Source organism: Psittacula echo, assembly GCF_963264785.1.
Source record: "Psittacula echo genome assembly, chromosome: Z".
Lineage (NCBI taxonomy): Eukaryota > Metazoa > Chordata > Aves > Psittaciformes > Psittacidae > Psittacula > Psittacula echo.
In genome coordinates this window covers 24,571,089-24,589,960 of record NC_137742.1, presented here as the reverse complement: position 1 = coordinate 24,589,960, position 18,872 = coordinate 24,571,089, and the positions used below count along the sequence as shown (strand labels likewise).

The 18,872-nt window shown below is 39.7% G+C and overlaps 1 protein-coding gene across 1 annotated transcript in view; it reads right to left on the bottom strand.

The window, feature by feature from the left end:
- The window catches only part of MAST4 (microtubule associated serine/threonine kinase family member 4), a gene marked incomplete at its 5' end in the record, with an annotated part of 284,622 nt that extends 280,389 nt beyond the window's left edge, over nucleotides 1-4,233 (bottom strand). The window contains one exon of the mRNA XM_080637246.1: nucleotides 4,006-4,233. Coding sequence (XP_080493372.1) covers nucleotides 4,006-4,233 — 228 coding nt within the window. The remainder of the gene's footprint in view (nucleotides 1-4,005) is intronic.
- Between the last annotated feature and the right edge of the window lie 14,639 nt (nucleotides 4,234-18,872).

Below are 18,872 nucleotides of genomic sequence, written 5' to 3'. Positions count from 1 at the left end.
TCTGATAAGCAACGTGCATTCCCAGTTACTGTGACAAGGTTTGTAGAAAGACAAGGTCTTTCAGTAGGTCAGCTGACACAGACAGAAAAGACACACAACTCTAAAACATACAATTTAACCTTCAAATCCTTAAGATTACTGCTGTAGGCAACAAATCCATAGCTTGTCTTCATCCTCTTTAAGAAAGAGGATTAACCCAAGTGAGCTCTCACTTGCCCTGTAAAACACTGACTGAGATTTGGAAGCCACCAACAAAAAAACACATATATCATACCAGAATGAAAGACTGTAAAATATTTAGAATGAAATTAATGCAGCCAGAATGACACTTGTCATCATTTGCCTCAGTAAACTTCATAAAACACGTTTCCTGTTCACAGTCACTTTTTTTTTCTGCTAGAAGGAAGACTAGTGTTGAGAAGACAGAAATACAAGAGAAAGGAAAATGGGAAAATCCTGGGGTTTTTTGCATGTAGCCCTTTCCGCATAATCCCGCATTGGTATTGACTATCCACAGACTGTCAAAGTGGCCAGATTTCAACAGAAAACATGCTGCTGCCCAGCTTCATCTCCTCCCTTGACAGTCTGGAAAATACTCTTTCCAACAAGAGTTCTAAAGAGAATACAGAATAATCCTTAAAGAACTAAACAACCATGCTGCATTAAAAACAGCAAGCCATCCTCTATGTAGTGTTCGCCTTGAGTGCCCTTCACCATGCAATCCTATCCTGGCTGCTCCTGTCAGCAGTTAGCCACTCACCTCACAAGAGCATAGGCAAATAATCCTCTGGAATTCAGTTCAGTTTCAACTGTTTGCTATCCACATCACTTCAATGCACTGATGTTTCTGAAGCAAAGCACTTCCCACATGAGGTTAAAACCATGTTTCATTCTCATGAGTCTAAGACCTCAGAGTATGACATCAAAACCACCTTAGTAACTGATGGCCATGATCTTGTAAATTATCATTTGTCTTTGCTTACATGAAATGAGAGGCTGGTTTTCTTCGGTTGTTTTGTAATTTTAAGGTGAAGTTTACAGAAGAGTAGGACGAAGTAATAATAGGAAAAAAAAAAACCACCACAAAAACAAACAAACTGTAACAAAGTAGTGATGTACCTTTTCTTCTCACCTCTCCCTTCACTATCTGCCTCCAGGAATTAACTCTTTCAGATGTGATACCCGGAAAACAAATTAACAAGCTTTCACTTCTACTATTTAATTTATGGATAGAAAAGAAGCAGCCCCACCACAAGTGACAGCATTAAGCTTCCCTCACCAAGGTGGGGAGATAAATTGTCCTTTTTGGTAAAGCAGAAACATTCACACCATTCTTCAGAAAAAGGCATGACACTCGTAACAGACCGCAAACTGTAAATGAGCAGTTTGGGGTACGTAAACAGTAACACTGCTTGAGAGACCTCTGAAATAATCTTTCTGTTCAGTTCAGCTCTGGCAAGGCCTAAATCTGAGTATGGCATCCTGCTTTTTGATATCATGCTCCAAGACAGATGTGACCAGCTGGGAAGACTCCGCAAGACAGCAATGAGAATGATCAGATGTCTGGAAACACATTCTATATGAGAAGATTAAAGCCACTGGGGTTGTTTAGTCTGAAGAAGAATTCTAGGAGGAGACAAGATCAGAGTTGTCGAGTATGTTGTATACAGTGTCATAGGAGAATAACAGTTCTGCCGGAATACCACATGAAGTAAGTAACACGTATAGGAAAATATGGTTGTTTTCTAATTCCTCATTTATAAATGCAGTTTGAAAATTTTTTTTATGTCATGGCTTTGAAGAATTTACTGACAGCTAAAGTAGCATCAAGAGAGTTATCAGAACAATCTGTTTCACTGGTGTCTAAAGGATACTGAGCAGCCGTGACAATAGATTTAATTCTGCTATGTTGGCAACAGGAACAAGGCCAGAAGAGAAAAACTGAAACCTGGAAGAGCATGATCAAGTACTAGATCATAAACCCCAAAAGAACTTGTAAATGAAACATAACAGAGAACATAGTAATTTTCATTATTTGACACTAATAAGATAGGATAGCATGCTAATGTGAAAATGGTATCTTCAAGTTCTCCTCTCCATGTGACTCTTCTGGCAGGTGGCACATCAAGAAAGCTTGAAATCGTCTGTACGCTAATCCTGGACCTTAGTCTTGCCTTTTTTCACTACTTTAAGGGTTTCAGTTTGCAAGTAACACAGATGCTCTCTCAGTTTCAAATTAACACGCATTCATTTATTTCTGCACTGTAATGCATTGTGGTGTCCTTGAACAGAAAAAAAAAAAGAAAAAAAAAAAAAGATGATACAGGTGCATTTGTCAGGTGGCTCTGCATGTAGGCAGGAATTCAGCTGCAAGCACCCACTGCCCCAAAATGGAAGAATGGGCAAAACCAAAGCACAAAAAAACACAGACAAAAAAAAGACTAGTTTCAGATAATGAAAGAGTCTAGCAGAAGGAAATAAAGAGAAGGGAAGAAGGCTGCAAATTCTAAGCAACCTTTCCCATTACATTAAAATGAGTTTATTCTGGTATCTCCTATCCTTACTAACTGGAGGTGAGGTATCAGACTGCCCATGTAGAATATTTCCAAACTCTAATGAATTCAATGTTGGCTTCTTTTTGGGCTTCCCTATATTTTCAACTCAAAAGGTACCTATAATGCATCCCCAAAGCACACACAGAACTAACCGGCCTTAACCAGAACTTTACTGGTCTGCCAGCAGCTCTGAGTTCAGCTACTTGAACAGACAGCCTTTGTGTATTTCCATATGGTATTTTGCAGGCTTACCAACTGAGCACCAAACCAACTAGACATCACAGAGTTGTGGTAAGCACAGACCCTAGCCCACACATACAAGATCTGCTGAGAAGCAGAATATATCAATTACCTACCAGGGAGCACCATGCTAATAGCTACAGAGCTCCTACTCAGTCCACTGAATAAATCAAGTTCACATCTCTATTAAAAATAACTAAATAATTTAAATATATACACATTCTTTCTACTACTATCATAAATGCACTTTTCTGCAAAAACATTCCAGCCTTCGTGAGCTCATGCAACTGAAATAAAGGAGGAACCTGGCCCAAGTTTGTGCATTTAAATTATAATAATTAAAAAAAAAAAGGGATAAAGTCATATCAGGTCAAATTCACATTGCTGCCCTACTGTTCTATCAGTTTAGTAGTGGAGGCATCAGGGAATGAAGGGTAAAGCAGGAGCTACACAAACAGCCATTACTGTAGAGGGAAATATCACTGGTAACCACAGCTTAGCTAGTTGCAAATAACTTCAGTCAGCACTTCAAAGATATTCCTTTAAAAAAGCGAGGGTTTCCCCCCAAGAAAACTTTGCACATCCAGCTGCTTAAAGGTACAGAATAAAGAAACACCAGCTAAGAGCAAATTAAGAAGTTAACAACAAAAGGTACATCAGCCACTCCTGTAAGGTATACAGGAGACAAAGTACGCAGACAAAGTAAAGCAGGACTTAGGCAGAACAATATGCTTGGTTTGGGGTTCATGGCTAGAAAAAAGAAACGGTCTCAGATACAAAAGGGTCACTTTACTGTAACATAGTGGGGGGAGTTGTTCGGGGTTTAAGAGTGCCGTTAGAAATACTGCAGCTAGATCAGGATGGGCAGGGAGCGAACAACACGCGTTATCCGCGTATCACGCTACAGATCTATCACCCACAGAGATCCTCCATAATCCACAGCCTGCCATTAGCTCTCACAAGAGGATTAGTGTAGTTTAGGGGCTTGTCCATCACTTCCGTCTGACACGAGTTTGCTTTAGAGCAACGGTATCCAAAGGTGACACGCTAGAAAAAAAGGTTCCTTAAAAGAAAAATACACCCTTTCCATGCAAAACTCTCCAGCCCTCACTACCGGCAGCCAGAACGGGCGAGAGCCAGGGGAGCAGAAACCACACCGCTCCCGTTTGTGGCCGATAAAAGCAACGCCGTCCCCCCCGGCCCCGCGCACCTCTTCATCCCGCTCCTCTAGCGAGGCGTCCTCCTCCGCCCGGCCGCCGCTGCTCGCTCGCTCCTCGCCCGGGAGCCGCCTAAGCCGGCCCGTCGCCGCCGCCCCACAGGCGCCGAGCTCTCCCTCCTCAGAGAGAGTTTCCGAGCCGGAGGAGGAGCCGGAGCAAGAGGAGCCGACGTGTCCGGCGCTCCGCGGTCGCTCCGCAGCCGACGAAACTTTCTCCGCCATAGCCGGAGGCTCAGAACCGCGCCGCCCGCATGCCCCACAGTCGGCAGCCCCGGCCTCCCCGCCCCGCACAGCGCAACGGCGCGGCAGCAGCAGCGCTTGCGGAGCCGGGCCGGCCACCACGCTCCCCGGCTGCGGGTGGTGCCTGCGGGCGGCGCGGGGCCGGGCAGGGCCGGGCGGAGCCAGTGGTGCGGGAGGCGGAGCAGGGCGGAAAGCTGCGGGAGGGCGGCAGGTAGCGGGAAGGGGAAGAGAAGGGGCACTGCGAGGATCAGGTGGCTTTGATAGCGGAGCGATTTATAAGGCGCAAGTGCAGCAGCGGGCTGAGTCTGCCAGCTGGCGAGGGGAAGGGGCGAGAGACAGGGACCCTTCTCGCTGCCCCTCTCTGCTAAGGGCGGCAGGACGTAGGCGCGAAGCCACGGCCCCTCGGGCCTGGCAGTCCCCCCTGTCGCGTCGCCTGCCTCGGTCGAGGGAAGGGGCCGGCGACAGCAGCGCGGTCTGCCAGAGCGCGGGGCCGGAGGGGATCGCCCCGCCGAGCGGGGACACGGTGCGCCTGGGAGGGGCGGGGGGACGGCGAGCCTCTCCGCTCCGGGAGGTGCCACAGGACTAAGTTAGGCAGGTATTCCTCATGACAACAGAGTTTTCTACCACCCGCTATTCCTCTAAAAACGAACTATCAATCAGCGGTTTATCGCAGCGGCTTTGCCAGCTTCCTATCATTGGTAAAGGCTATGTACACCTAGATACGGGTTTGAAGCAAGCTAAGTGTTTGACTTTGAAACGGGCGTTGACATTGGGATTTATGACCAGGCTGTTCGAGCCACTGAAACCGAAGCAGATCACAGAAGTGAGGCACCTGAAAGCTTATGTAAATCTTTCTAGACAGCTCCTAGATCTTTAAGGACCTAAATGGCTTTTAAACCTAGTGGCTGTGTCAATTTTTAAAATACTCTTTAAAAATACTGTCTTGAAAATACTTTTGGTTTTAGATGTCATAATGATAACATGAGTCCTAATCTAATATACTGGTATTTTATATATATATATATATACACACACCTGTATGCACCACAGCCTTATTTACTTATGCCTGTACAGCCCAGGGTTCCCTGAGCTAATCCAATTGTGGAATCAGAACAGATTAAGCACTTTCGTAATGAATAGAATCCCACAGTATCAGTACATCCCTATTTCATAGGAAAAGAAATGTGAGCACAGACCAGTTATTGATGTGCTCTAATTAACATAGTACTTAGATAATGGAAGTAGGAAACAAAATGCAAGTCTCCCCTATTTCAGATTTATAATTTGATGAGTTTATCCAGTATTCCCAGGTGATAAATCAAAAATTCTTTTTTTTTTTTTTTAATGTTACAATAACTATCCGGATCATCAGATTAATAGTGGAAGAAAAAATAACTATATAAAATTCTCCAAATCTCAGTCTTTCTCTGCTTTGAACAAGGTACTAAAGCTGGATATTAGTTTGTAACAATGATGATAGTTCTCTGTGGGTTCTTGTCAGTACTTAGATCAGGCCCTTAAAATGCCTAGAAGTTAATTTATTGGGGAAGAAGATTTTAATACCTGTAGGTACAGAATTTGACCAGAAACTTGCCTGTACCAATATTTAATAAGGAAACATGAGGTATATGCAGAAATGCAAGAACTAATTTTAGCTAAGTGAGTTATACACATACACTACTCCAAACTTAACTATAATATAATCAGAGAAAAGGGTTCCTCCTCAGTATTCTAGGTTCTGCACACAAACTCCTGTGCCTTCAAAATCTGGATTTACTCATAATTCTGGAGCCCTCAGTTTTTAAAGCCAAACCTCCTCCAGTGGGATTCTGCTTCTGGTTTAGTGTCATGTCACCATTGGCTTAATTTTCTACCTGGGGATTTGCAATGTGTAGGAAAATTGCCAGGTGGTGAAAAACAACACTGCAGATCTTTGTCACTTCCTTTTCTTTCTCCTACTGCCTGAGATGAGACTGGGAAAAAATAAGAATTTGCCAAAGTGCTACTATGCTTCAGTTATTATCAACTGCCAGAAAAACCCCTGTAATCGGGGGGCAGCAAGGCATATATTAGGATAGTCACTGAACTGCTCTAATTTATGCCATAAATTGAAATATTAGAAGGCACTCAAGTTTTATTATGTCACCCTAGAGTTACAGACAAGTGACAGTATTGTTCTGCTCTGGCCTCTAAACTACGACAGACCATGTGCTCTGCCAACACTGTCTTACACAAACAGAAAAGGGGTGCTATGCTGCCTATAGTTGCTAAAAAGGTACTAAAGCTAAAAGCCACAAAAACAGAAGTTTACGTCATTTTCCATCTTGGGAAAAGCACTGTTGCTTCTACTTGACCATCATCAATCAGTCGTGTACTTCATGGCAAAACACTGAATGTCTGGCATGACTTGAGTAGCTCATTTTGAGAACATTTTTTAAGAAGACATCAATTTTTAATAAGCTTCGGGCACCTCTTGTCAGCCATTAGATTCATTTGGTAGAAAGTAGTGTAGCTCAGTGTGGTTCAACCTCAGCTACAGCAGCAGCCAGACTCAGCTCGGGAACATTTGCCCATTTTTCACCTGTACATTTACAAGCAGCCATCCTCTGACCTGCTCATTTTCCCCTTCCTGCCTGCCCCCGGTACACACAGCAGTCACCCACTCTGTGCTGCGCAGCCACAGCTGGCTACTCTTACCCCATTCCTGCTCTTTCCTCTGCACCTCAGAAAAGGAAATGTCCATTTCGTCCCCTTCCAGCAGGATCATACCTCCTCTCCACAAGTCGTGGTCTTCACTGAACAAATTGAAATTAAAATACAATCTTCACAGGATTTGTAATTAAAAAAACAGTCATACAGTTTGGTACAGCTGTTCACCATGTGCACTACTCAGTGCTCTCGTGGCATAGTTAACTGAAAACAAAATACAGAAAAGAAATAAAATGCATCTCAAAACTCTTTGATTGTACTCCTGGTTGTTGATGCTCAGGAAATGCTTACATTCTGTGTGGTCTTGAATGACTGGAAGAATGACTGACTAACAGATTTCTTGACTGGTTTGTCACAAGGTCACCAGGTGTAAGGTAAACACTGGAAAAAATTATGAAGTATAGAAAGATGGTCAGTAAATCCTAGCTATACAATAAACAGCATGAAAAGACACTAAGATAATGATTAGTTTCATTAACTGGGCTTTGAAGATAAAGATCAGGGTCTTTACCAAGAAGTCAAAGGAGCAAATACATGATAAAAATGACATGCAAAGAAAGTTAACATTGCAGCAGTGTATTGAATAAACCTGAGAAAATTGAAATACTCAAAACAAAATTAAAAGAGGTAGAACAATGGTTTGAGCAGGGCAAACATCTGTCCCATGCTACAGCTTTAATGGGTCAAATGTAAAAAGTAGGTGTTTGTAATAGCTACTGCATCAGTTTTATGCAGTAAAACTACATTATGACATTAGTTGTCTTCAAATCATTGCCTTTTTGAACTAGGCAGTGTTCCATGAAATTCTTTTTTATGTTGCTTAGAATACTCTCTTTCTTTTTGATTCTGCATAATTAGGCATAAGTGCGCATCTGCAAGAAGCCGTTTTCAAAACACTCTGATAGTGGGGTTAGCACCAGAGAAAATCCCTAGACAAAACTGACAGACCCAGCAAAGACAAGGCTCTCCGAATAAAGCAGTTACACTACTGGCAACAACAGCGCTCTGCTTCCTTTTCTGCATAGTAAATGTGCATTAAGTCTGACCTGGAAGAACCACTTCATTGGATGAATAAGTCCATGCTTACTCAGTTCTTGCCCTCCCTGTTAAGGCTGCCAACATCATTGCCAATTAGTGCCAATCCTGAATGCAAATTGTAATATGAATAGGTCTTTCAATTTTTGATTCCAGACTTCTGCACTGGTGGTGTATTAATGTTTCATTAGCACACTCTGTTCTGTAAGAGGAGATTCATTCACTTGTGTTTCTGCCTTACCTCTGGGGAAAAAAAGCTGTCTACCTGAAGTACTAGAATATGGGCAAAGGAGCTTGTACTTCTGAGTGCTCCTCTCAGCTCTAGCAGCAAACTTTGGAATCAAGACTTTTTGGGAACCTGGACTTACTGAAAATATATATTACAGTACCCTGAAGACCACCTTTAATTTTTACCTGATGTGCTTTATCTTTACATATTTGCTCTCAAGCAGTGTCCAAGATCAGGAATTCAAAAGCTTTTCTTTGGTGGGGTGCAACCCATTGGTGTTAGTGGCAGGAATACCCAATAATGCCAACTGCATCGGATGTGAGTAAAAAAATGCATTGGAGCAACTCTCAGCTCTGGTCTGGGCATATACCTCCAAACACACAGCATGGTTTGAAGGTCCTTTGTTCTTACCTCTGAAGGTCTCCTTAGACCTTAGGATAGGATGAATTTCCCTTGTCAGAGTAAGCAGAAGCCACTTCATTCCTTCCCAAGAGAACCAGTTCTGAGACTCTCTCCATTAAAGAGCTTTTTTGACAATGAATGTGAAGCACAGTGTACTTTTCATGGAACTTTGCAGAGCATGAAGCAAGGGCATTTAAACATGCTGATTAGCTTCAGAAGAACTCAAAAGGCATTAACAGGCTGGTTGTGTTACATTATAAATCCTAGCAATAGCAGGTATATGCTTTCACAGAATTGTCCCATTCAAGTCAGTTGAACATGTAATAAACCTGAGAAAAATATAACATATCATCTATTGATTATGTTACCAGATGTAAAAAATACAGCTAGCATAGACCTCCACCTGCTGCAGGTGCTTTTATCAAGTCCAAGTAGTGCCATGATCTTGTCAGGTAGAGATGATGTGATCAGGGCTAAACAGCATAATTGCTAAAGGTACTTCTCCTGATTACTGACACTTGAGGAGCTGCATGAACACTGCACATATCACTGTCAGGAGACCTGCAGAAAATCACTCCTAGATAAAACCTCTGGCAAATGTTTGCACTTTGACATTTATATTTCTGATACCTTCATGGTAAAAAACAAGTATTCTACCCAACACTCTTCAGGCCTTTTATATCAGGAGTATATCAGAGCATCAGGAGGTTTTACAGGAAGAGAGGGAAGCATAACTCACTGATCCCCTTTCAGGTGCCCCTAAAGGTATTGCTGTAGTTTTATACTCAGTTTCAGGCTGATTTAGAGAAGTTGTAAGACTGAGTGCTGGCAGGGACAAGTAGAAGTGATATCTTCTTAATTTGACTTCAGAAGTGTACTTCCAGCACACTGCAGAGTTTTTGCACAAGTCTGCTGACAGACATGCTAGGTTTCTTGACCTATAGCCCTTGAACAAGAAGCCTTCCGCAAATTCTCCCTCACCTTCACAACATCTGTGTATTAGCAGGATATAGTAATGCATTGGCAGCATGGTGGAGCAGTGTGATCTTGGCACACTCCTGTTACTAACTGGCATATAACTGGAAAGTTACTCATTCTGAGAACTCTGTTCCCAGATTCACATTCGGCTTTGTGAGGTCTGTGTTTTATGAAAAGCTCAAAGTCAATATTATGGCTCCCTAAAAATTGTAGGAAAAGCTGTTGCTTCTCACAACCCTTCACAGTGCTGTAACCAGAGAAGTAGGAGATGATTTCTCATTTTTACCATGCAGTATCGTGGTAAAATCATGAGCTGTTCCAAAGAGCAGATAGACAGGGAGAGATGATCCAAATTCAGTATGGAAACTGAAGCTAATCAAAGCTCCAGCTGCAGATGGAGTAGGGAGAAGAGAGGAGCTCAGACCCTTCCTGCACTGTGGTTGTGTAGCCAGACTCATGGTCTAGGTGGGAGGCTTAGTCAGCCTTGAACTGCTAAATATAACCTAGGCCTGCACGGCTGCATCCTGTGGTGTATTCTGGTCACTATTTTTAGCACTCTCAAACCACGTTTTAACCTTCAGCTCAACAGAGAGAAAGTAAACCTAAATTATATCTGCACCCTGAGAAATGCTAGGGGTTCCAGGCTCTAGGGGTAGTGAACTTCCCTGGATGAGTTTAGATACCATCAACTGTCTACACAACATCCTTTCCTTAAATATTAAGGCCCTAGTCGACAGTGTTAGCATGGGCTGCAAAGTTTGCATAAGAATCCTCCTCAGAAATATTAACCAGAGCCTCTTTGAAAAACAACTTAAAAATGGGGAGTGAATATGTGATCCAGTGATTGCCCTGAATTATCAAACTCTCCAAAGCTCCGTGGCAACAACTGAAGGAGAAAAAATTTGACGCAGCCCACAAGGTTTCTGTAAGCTCTGCCTGCCCTCAACCCAGGCCTTAACAGTTCCTGCATAGAGCAGGCACAGGGTTTGAGGAAAAGCTGTGATTTTCTCTGAGAAATCAACTATTGTGTGGGAGCCCTAAAAATGATGCCACAGTATGTACATACTACAGTTTTGTTTGTGCAGACATACTTGCCAACAGAAAGAGTAAAAGCTAAGTCTCCACTGTATATGTAAATAGGACTAATATTCTGAGTTTCCCTCTATTCTGATCTTTCTCCCATTAATAACTAGGGTAATCTTCTCCCAGACGCAAAATGTCATGACTAAAGTTGGGAAGACATTACATGCTTAAGAAGATGCATTCAATTTTTAGTGTATATACTTTGTGTGTTAAGTAAAATATTTGAAAGCTAATTTTTTCTTGCTTTGTCTACCATAATAAGGAAACAGTTTTGGGTTTGTTTTTTTGTGGGTTTTTTTTTGTTTGGGTTGGGTTGGGTTGGGTTTTTTTCCCCCAACATATTGCTTTACTTTTCTTGGGGTAAGATTTTAATAGCAAAAGTGGTATCTTTTGTGGACTACTTCCCATTTTCAAAGTAGGATTTAGGGATTTAGGCTTTTTATTCTATTATTCTTATTTTTTATTGACTATATTTGTGTCCTACCATATATCAAAACTGAGTTCTGTATTTCCAGGGGCAGACTGAATAGGGAGGAAATTCATTATAAGCACTTAAGTGAGAGGAAGGTTTCCACTTCACTGGAAGCTTGTTCTTGTAAAGAGGGATGCTTGGTCTCCAGACCTTACATATCTTTGCCCATAAGTACAAATGCAGTGGATTCTATGTCAAAATTTGATCTTTATTTCATTTGTAGCTTGATAGACTAATTAACAGTACTATTCTGTGACCACTGGTATTCTTTGCTGAAAATATTTCCTAAAGCATACATTTTCAAGTGGTATTCCATGTTGTATTTGTCTGATTGGCAGTTTCATACTAGGACAGTTAGATCTAAAAATAAGTATTTTACAGTAGTGTTTTGGGAGATAAAGTTGAAAAATCCATATTCTAGATTCACTTACTGCCAAAATTTCAGTGCTAGTTATATTAATAACTGCTAGTTTGAACGAAAAACTCCATTTAATAGGGATGTAGGTAACTCTCAATTTATTCAAACATTTCGTATTTAAAATGCAAACATTTTATTTTTATGTTCCAGATTGGAAGTAATGGTCAACACTTAAGAAAGTAAGTCAGATTCCTAAATATGTACAAAGGATCCTTAAAGATCACTTACAAATCTGAAACCAGGTTAATTTTACAATTGGAGGCAGCTCTCTGTGAAAATAATAGATATTGTTGCTCATCTGGCCAATATGAATTGTGGAAAAGATTAAGGGCAAATGCCAGATGGCTTCCTAGCTAAGGAAATCATGCTGGACTCTGGAAAACCACCGGAACTGTCACATTTATTAAGGAAACAAGTTTTTCTTCTAGGCAAAAATGAGTAGCAGCCTCAAAAGGATAAGCAACAACAACATCAACAATAATAATAATGTATTTTGATAATAAAATAAACAACATTCTAATGTATAAATAATTATATGATTTATATATTAATGTGATTTATAATTCGGCACTTTTGATGTCAATAGCACTGAACAAATTTGTACCTTCTCAATGTTATTTCTTTTTCCAAGCAGCTTTCTGTAAATAATGTGGGGGGTTAGTGCTCCAAATTATCTCTGCATATGTGACATTTCATCTTTCTAGGCTGTTTATGGCAAGAACATCATAAACTTGAAATGCTTTAGCAAACTTGTCTTCATTTATTAAGTGTAAAGAGGTTATGCTTCTCCAGTGACAACTTTTCTCTTTTATAACTGATGAGTATGATACAGGATGCACTGATTCCCAGACCTTAGAGATACAGTAAGAGTATTCAGATTGAAAAATATAATCATGCACATTAATAGAAAAGCTGCTTGTATGAATTACTGAACTAGCCTAGACTTTGCCAACATAAACAATTGAAGAAGTATATCAAAATCAGGGACATGTACTGAAAGAATGATCTACTCTTCATGCCAGACTGAAATGTTGTGGCAGTGTCATCCAACGCTTTCAGTAGCGCAACAGTCCATCTTGCACTGCTTATTGTCATGCAAAATTGCACTCATCCAAGATGAAGTTTTCTATGAATTTCTTTGAGGTTGTGACCCACCATTTTTTCTTTTTTCTTTTTTCTTTTTTTTTTTTTTTCCTTGTTCTTATTGTTGTGGCTATTTTATTTTGGTTTTGTTTTTGGCTTTTTTGTTTCTGTTTTGGTTTGTTTGGTTTTTTTTTTTTGTCATTTGTGGAATTTCCAACCATAACAATTCAGCCATTTCAGAGGAAACCAAAACAATTCAACCATTCTAGGGAAATAGACTATCTAATCACTATAAAATCACTATGAAATTCTCCTAGCCATTCAGCAGAACGTAGAAACCATTCCCATGCTTTTATACTTTATAACCAGAACCAAAATTTGGTGTGAGGATCACCTTGCTGTCAGGGATGATTTTACCATCCTCATAAGAATCATACCTAATTTGATCATAAGCCTATTTTAGTTTGCATAGGACCAGTAAAAACATCCTTCTAGATTTATCTTGTATTAACAGATAAATCACCCAAATTTTGTCTGAAATGAGCCCGATATTCACCCACGTGTAAGAGAGTCACAAAGCCTGAGAGAGGCTTTTAATGACACTGCTTTTCAAAATGCTGGATATTGTTGTGTGTTGGGTTTCCTGTGCTTTCATTGCCTTTGCTACTGAATCCATGCAGCAAAGGGCATGAAGATCCAAACTGGTGGGAAGTGAAGCCACTGCACCACAGGAAGACTGGAGATGAGACACCAGAGAAAGGAAGGAGAAGAGCTTAAGGTGGATCAGAGGAAGAACATGGAAGTGTGGCAGACCCCCTTGGGCATAACTTGCCCTGGCAACTGCATGTGATCCCAAAATCTCACACTCGCTGTTCATGCTTTTATCAAACAGCCAAAGTTAAAACCTTATGATGGGGTTGAGACCCAACAGCCGTGGTGAATCCCTTCTATAAGGAGTGCATTTCTTCCCCACCAGAGGTTATCCACAGAAAAAGCACAAGCTTGCTCCTGTGGTGAGTTCACCGCGGCTCGCGCTTACTCCCCCAAAAGGCCCTCTCCCTCCCTGCAGCGGGGCAGGGCGGAAACAGCAACGCCGTGGGTCTATATGCAGGCAGGAACATTGCTTGCCAATTGCTGTCATGGGCAAAATGGACCCGACTTGAGGTAATTTAATTTACTTTGTTGCCAATTAATATAAATTGGTTAATTACTGATTCAGGACCTGGGAAACAAAAGGATAGGACAGAAGCAAATATTAACACACCTTTCCTCCTCCTCTTACCTCAGTTTCTCCTCTGCTGTTCCTCACTCTGTTTCTTTCCCCCTCCTCCTCTGCCCATGCAGCGTCTGCTGCCCTGTCCTTCCTCAGAGTCACAGCAGTGTGGACCACGGGGTCAGCATCACCTTGCTGTATGTCCTTTGTGAAGACGGCTGCAAGGATCTGGAACTGCCTGTGTCTGTTGCAGGGCAACCGTTACCGGCCCCCACATATGGTGCTGGGAGATGTGTGGGTTCAGGGGGCCCAGGACTGCGCTGTGGGGCCTGGCAAGGGCACACTGCCTCAGCAAGAAGCTGCTGGAAGGAGGTTGAGAAGGGAAGAAGTTTAGGCCAGGCAGGTTGGGTTGGTTTTCCACAGCACAGGCTGTAAATGGACAGCAGTGAGCAGAGCGCCCCAAATGTAAGAAACACCCGAGTTGAGGCTTCCCTGGTAACGCTAACTTGCCTCTGGCAGTATGTGTAGGCTTTATGGTGGTCTTTAAGGGTATGTCCAACAGCCAGCCTTTTCCAACAGCCCCATCCAATAATCCATGAAACACTCAGGGATTACTGGGTAAAAAGAACAGGAATTGCCATGCAGCAGTTAAAATACAAACACATTTTGCTTTGTGTTCCTTTACTGCTTTGTGTCACTTAACAAAAATCTACATTTTGCTTTAACACTGTGCTTTACTTCATGAAGGTGTTTCAAAACCAGTATACAGACACCCAGAAACAAAATAATTGCAAAATTGAAAATTCAATCAGAATGTCATGGAGAAATGTAAGGCTATTCTTTTGGTTTTATTTATTTCTCAAAGAAAAGCTTTAATCGCAATCAAAACTTAAAAAGAAATTGAGTGGGAAAAATCCACCAGAAATTTTAAACAAGCCTCACCAAGCACTTCGAAAAATGGGCTGTTGCACCTTCAGCCAAGCTCATCCAGTCAGTGTGCCTCTGGCAGCTCAAACTCCTGTTCACCCTGAACAAAGATAAAATCTATTTCACCAGCAGAACTGTTCCAATAAGGAATAATTCATTTACAAAACACTCCTGAATTTCACCAATGGATGTCACAGAAAACACCAGGCAAAAATTAATCATTCTATCTTCACTGTAAGGACTGGGGTTCATGAGGCATGTCAGGCCCGAGCCTTGGGAACGTAAAGAAACATAAAAAAGATACCGCCCCAATGAGCACTTGACATGTAACCTGTAATATGAGTCTTTTTAATGCTATAATAATACATCTGATTGCGTACAGTTACCAGGAAACCTTGGTTCTGAGCAAAATCATTTCACCAATCTAGTGATTTTTAATCCTTTTTAATATTGTAGGCATACAACACAAAAAATTCTGAGGTAAACTCATGAGATGCTAAGGTGAGTAAGCTGTCTTAGCCATCCATTTAAAATGAACAATTATTTCCAGTAATGCAGTCAACAGTTGAGCAAAAAGAGGTTTGATGACTTCTTAAATAGCAGTTTAAAAAGCTCTTTCAACAGCCACACTTTCTTCTTTCAAAAAGAATGTTTTCAAGTTTTCAAAAACATTTATAGTAATTTTGATGTGTTACATTTTTTCTGTCATTGCAGGGCATTTAGTGTGGTAATTAGAACTGCTCACAAATATAGGGGGACTTTATAAGGATATTAAATCACTGTAACACAGCTCTAGGTCCTGATGGATTTAGTAATGACTTCTAAAATGAGATTCCAGACAAATCAAACTACTAAATGCTTGATCCAGTAAAAAAAAGAATTTATATTGTCAATGACATAAAAGCTAAAGAAGTCTTGGAAAGGATAATATGTACACATCTCTCAACATCATGTCATTATAATTTGTTGAATGAAAAGTTTACCCAAAGTACACCCAACACGATTTCTCAGTTCAGCTGTTACAGTAGAATTTAGGGAGATAACAATAATAAGTTCTCTTATCCCTGCAACATTTTATTCTGACTCCAGGAGGGTCAAAGCCGTAATTATTTTCCATAGGGAAATTATCCTGCTATTAACCCACCATTATATTTTATGCAGCACAGTTAATGCAAACATGCTATACTGCTGCATAACTAAAGCATAATTCATTAAATAGATGCAAATTTACAGTGAGATACGTAATGTCAAATAATCCTTTAACTTTTCTAACATGTAGAAAACTGAGGTCTGAAAATTTATTGGTGACCAGAAGGTTGGTAGGAATGGCGAGGGTCTACCCTTCACTGACTGTGTGCTTGAGACTGGTACTGTGGGATGATTCCAGGAGGAACTCGGGCTGGCCAGCTGTGATCCTGCACCTCTGCATCCTTACCACCATCCTGCAGGTATGAGGAAATGAGATACATACATAGTCTGCTGTGATGGACTTTGTCATTCATATTAACATAAACTTCTGAAGGCTTATAGAAATATGAATGCGTGTCTGTAAAAAGAAATAATAAACCAAAACAAAACACTTTTGATGCAAAATAAGTGGTTTTATCTACAAAATAATTGCTTTGAGTGCTTGTGTTAATGAATTAATTTCTGAGTGTTAAATAATTTTGTGTTAAATAATGATAACACTGTTTTTTAAATGAATTTATTTCCTATTGCAATAGTTCACTGTGAGTGAAAAATATTTTTTTTCTGTGACTGTCCTGGTTTTGTTTATTTTAACAGTCATAGTATCTATCTGGATCTGTAGATTGGTAAATACATTAAAATAAATATAATTACCATTTGTCTAACTTGAAATAATGATTTAATTTTTATTTGCCAAACTGTTTTGACTATGTAAATGAGCAAATGTGATATTTAAAACCCATAAATATAATCAAGAGATTATATTTAATATATATTTATATATTTAATTTATAATATAATTATAAATATAAATATATATTTATAAATATATATAGATATAAAAATATATAAATAAATATATATAAATATATAAAATATATATAAATGTAATATATAATATATAATATTTAATAATAATAATTATATATTATTATATAATTATATAATTATATAATTATATATTATATTATATATAAAAATATAATAATGATAATAATTATTAAATATATAATATATATTTATATATAAATATATATAAATATTTATAAATATAAAATATATAAATATATAAATAAATATATATAAATAAATATAAATATATAAAAATATAATTATAAATATAATTTATATTTAATTATATTTAATATATTTAATATATTTAAATATAATCAAGAGATCTGAATGTGCACTAAGTTTTTAGTTTGTCTTTCTTGTTGTTTTATGGAGAATATGTACATTTAAATATTAACATATATTTTGGGGCAACATTCAGTTCTGAATACTGTAAAATGTATGTAGTAGACTAGTGATTTTTAAACATGCAATGCCACAGCACATGAATAAATAATATGACTTGAAAACACAAGTCTTGGACAAACTATGACTTACTTTGCCACAGGACCCAAGTCCACTGGGGAAGCTCTAAAAAGAAATAAAATTAAAAATGAAAGGTTACAGTGCCTAAGTCCAGGAGAAGTCTGGAAGGCAGTCAACCATCTGAAAACAAGCATGCCTTTCTTTGGCTGGCTGTCAGGTCTCAAGGCCTCTGAGAACTAAATAGCTACAGCTAAGCTGATTGTAATGCAAAGGTCTCAGTTCTCCAACTATCTGGTCAGTGAACTTTGATGATTGCACTTCAGCCTCTTCTAGGACCAGGTGCTCAGGATTCCTTCCAGCAGAAACCATGACAGGTTTCTAGAGTGTGAAGAAACAAGGGTGTACACAGTGATCTCATCCCAGCATACCTCTGGAACAGAGCTAGGGCACATACCTGGACCTGTGAACTGGGAACTGCTCTCAGCTGCCGCAAGAGCCTTGATATCACAATTGCACCTGAGGACCGCCATGGCTCTATTTCTATGGAATGTGTTAGACACATCAAAGAGATGCTGGCAGTGAACAAGAGTGGACAGTTCAAATTTCTTGAAATATTAAGTTCTTTAGGAAAAAGATATAAACCAGAATCATAAGTATGCTGCCTATAATATGTACAATGACATTAATGTGTGCATATATGCCATAAATCCCTATAAAGTTTGCAGACTTTCTTTTATTTTTTGTTGGGATCTGCATATGTTTCAGTGTTGTAAAGATGGAAGTGAGAGAACCAGTCAGTTCTGATACCCTAGTAAAGGAGATGAAGGATTAGGTGGGGCTCTCCTCATAAACTGAAAGGAGATTTGAAGGTTAGCTGCCATGTTGTATCTATGGAAGCTAGATCTCTTCAGGACATCTTGGTACAAATTCGCAGAGACAGTGTCTGTAGCCAGACCATGTTTCAGATTGGGTCTTTCATATCTGCCTTACTGATGTTTAAAACAGTCTATTTTGGTATTGTTTCCATGGTAGGAAGCCAAATGAATGTCATATACTGTGTATATAACAGAAATCTTATATACACATATGCATTACTTTAGGGAATTTCAATACATTATGGTTAGAAATCATCTGGTTTTGCATTTGTACCAAGAAAGTAACTGTGAATATAGCACAGGAAAAGGAAAAACAGCAAAGGAAAGGAGACAGAAAAAGGAAGAAGGCAAATACAAAAACAGAAATAAGAAGAATCTTCTGAAATTCCCATATATATTGACCATTTCTTTGTTGTTGCCTTTTGGGTTCTTCTGGTCATCAGGTTATCACTCCATGTAGACTGTCCATAGCCCCCTGGGACTATGAATCCCCTTATTTTCAAAGACTCAGGTGTTTCAAGTATCAACTTTTTTCGAAGTAGATGTCATGGCACTTCCTTCCTGGCAATATCCATTCTTAATCTATTACTTCTTGTGGCTAATCAAACTCAGGCAAAATTATGGTGAACCACAAAGTTAACTTTTTGTATGACCCGGAAAAGAACAGGATATCTTGATACCTGTGTCTGCTT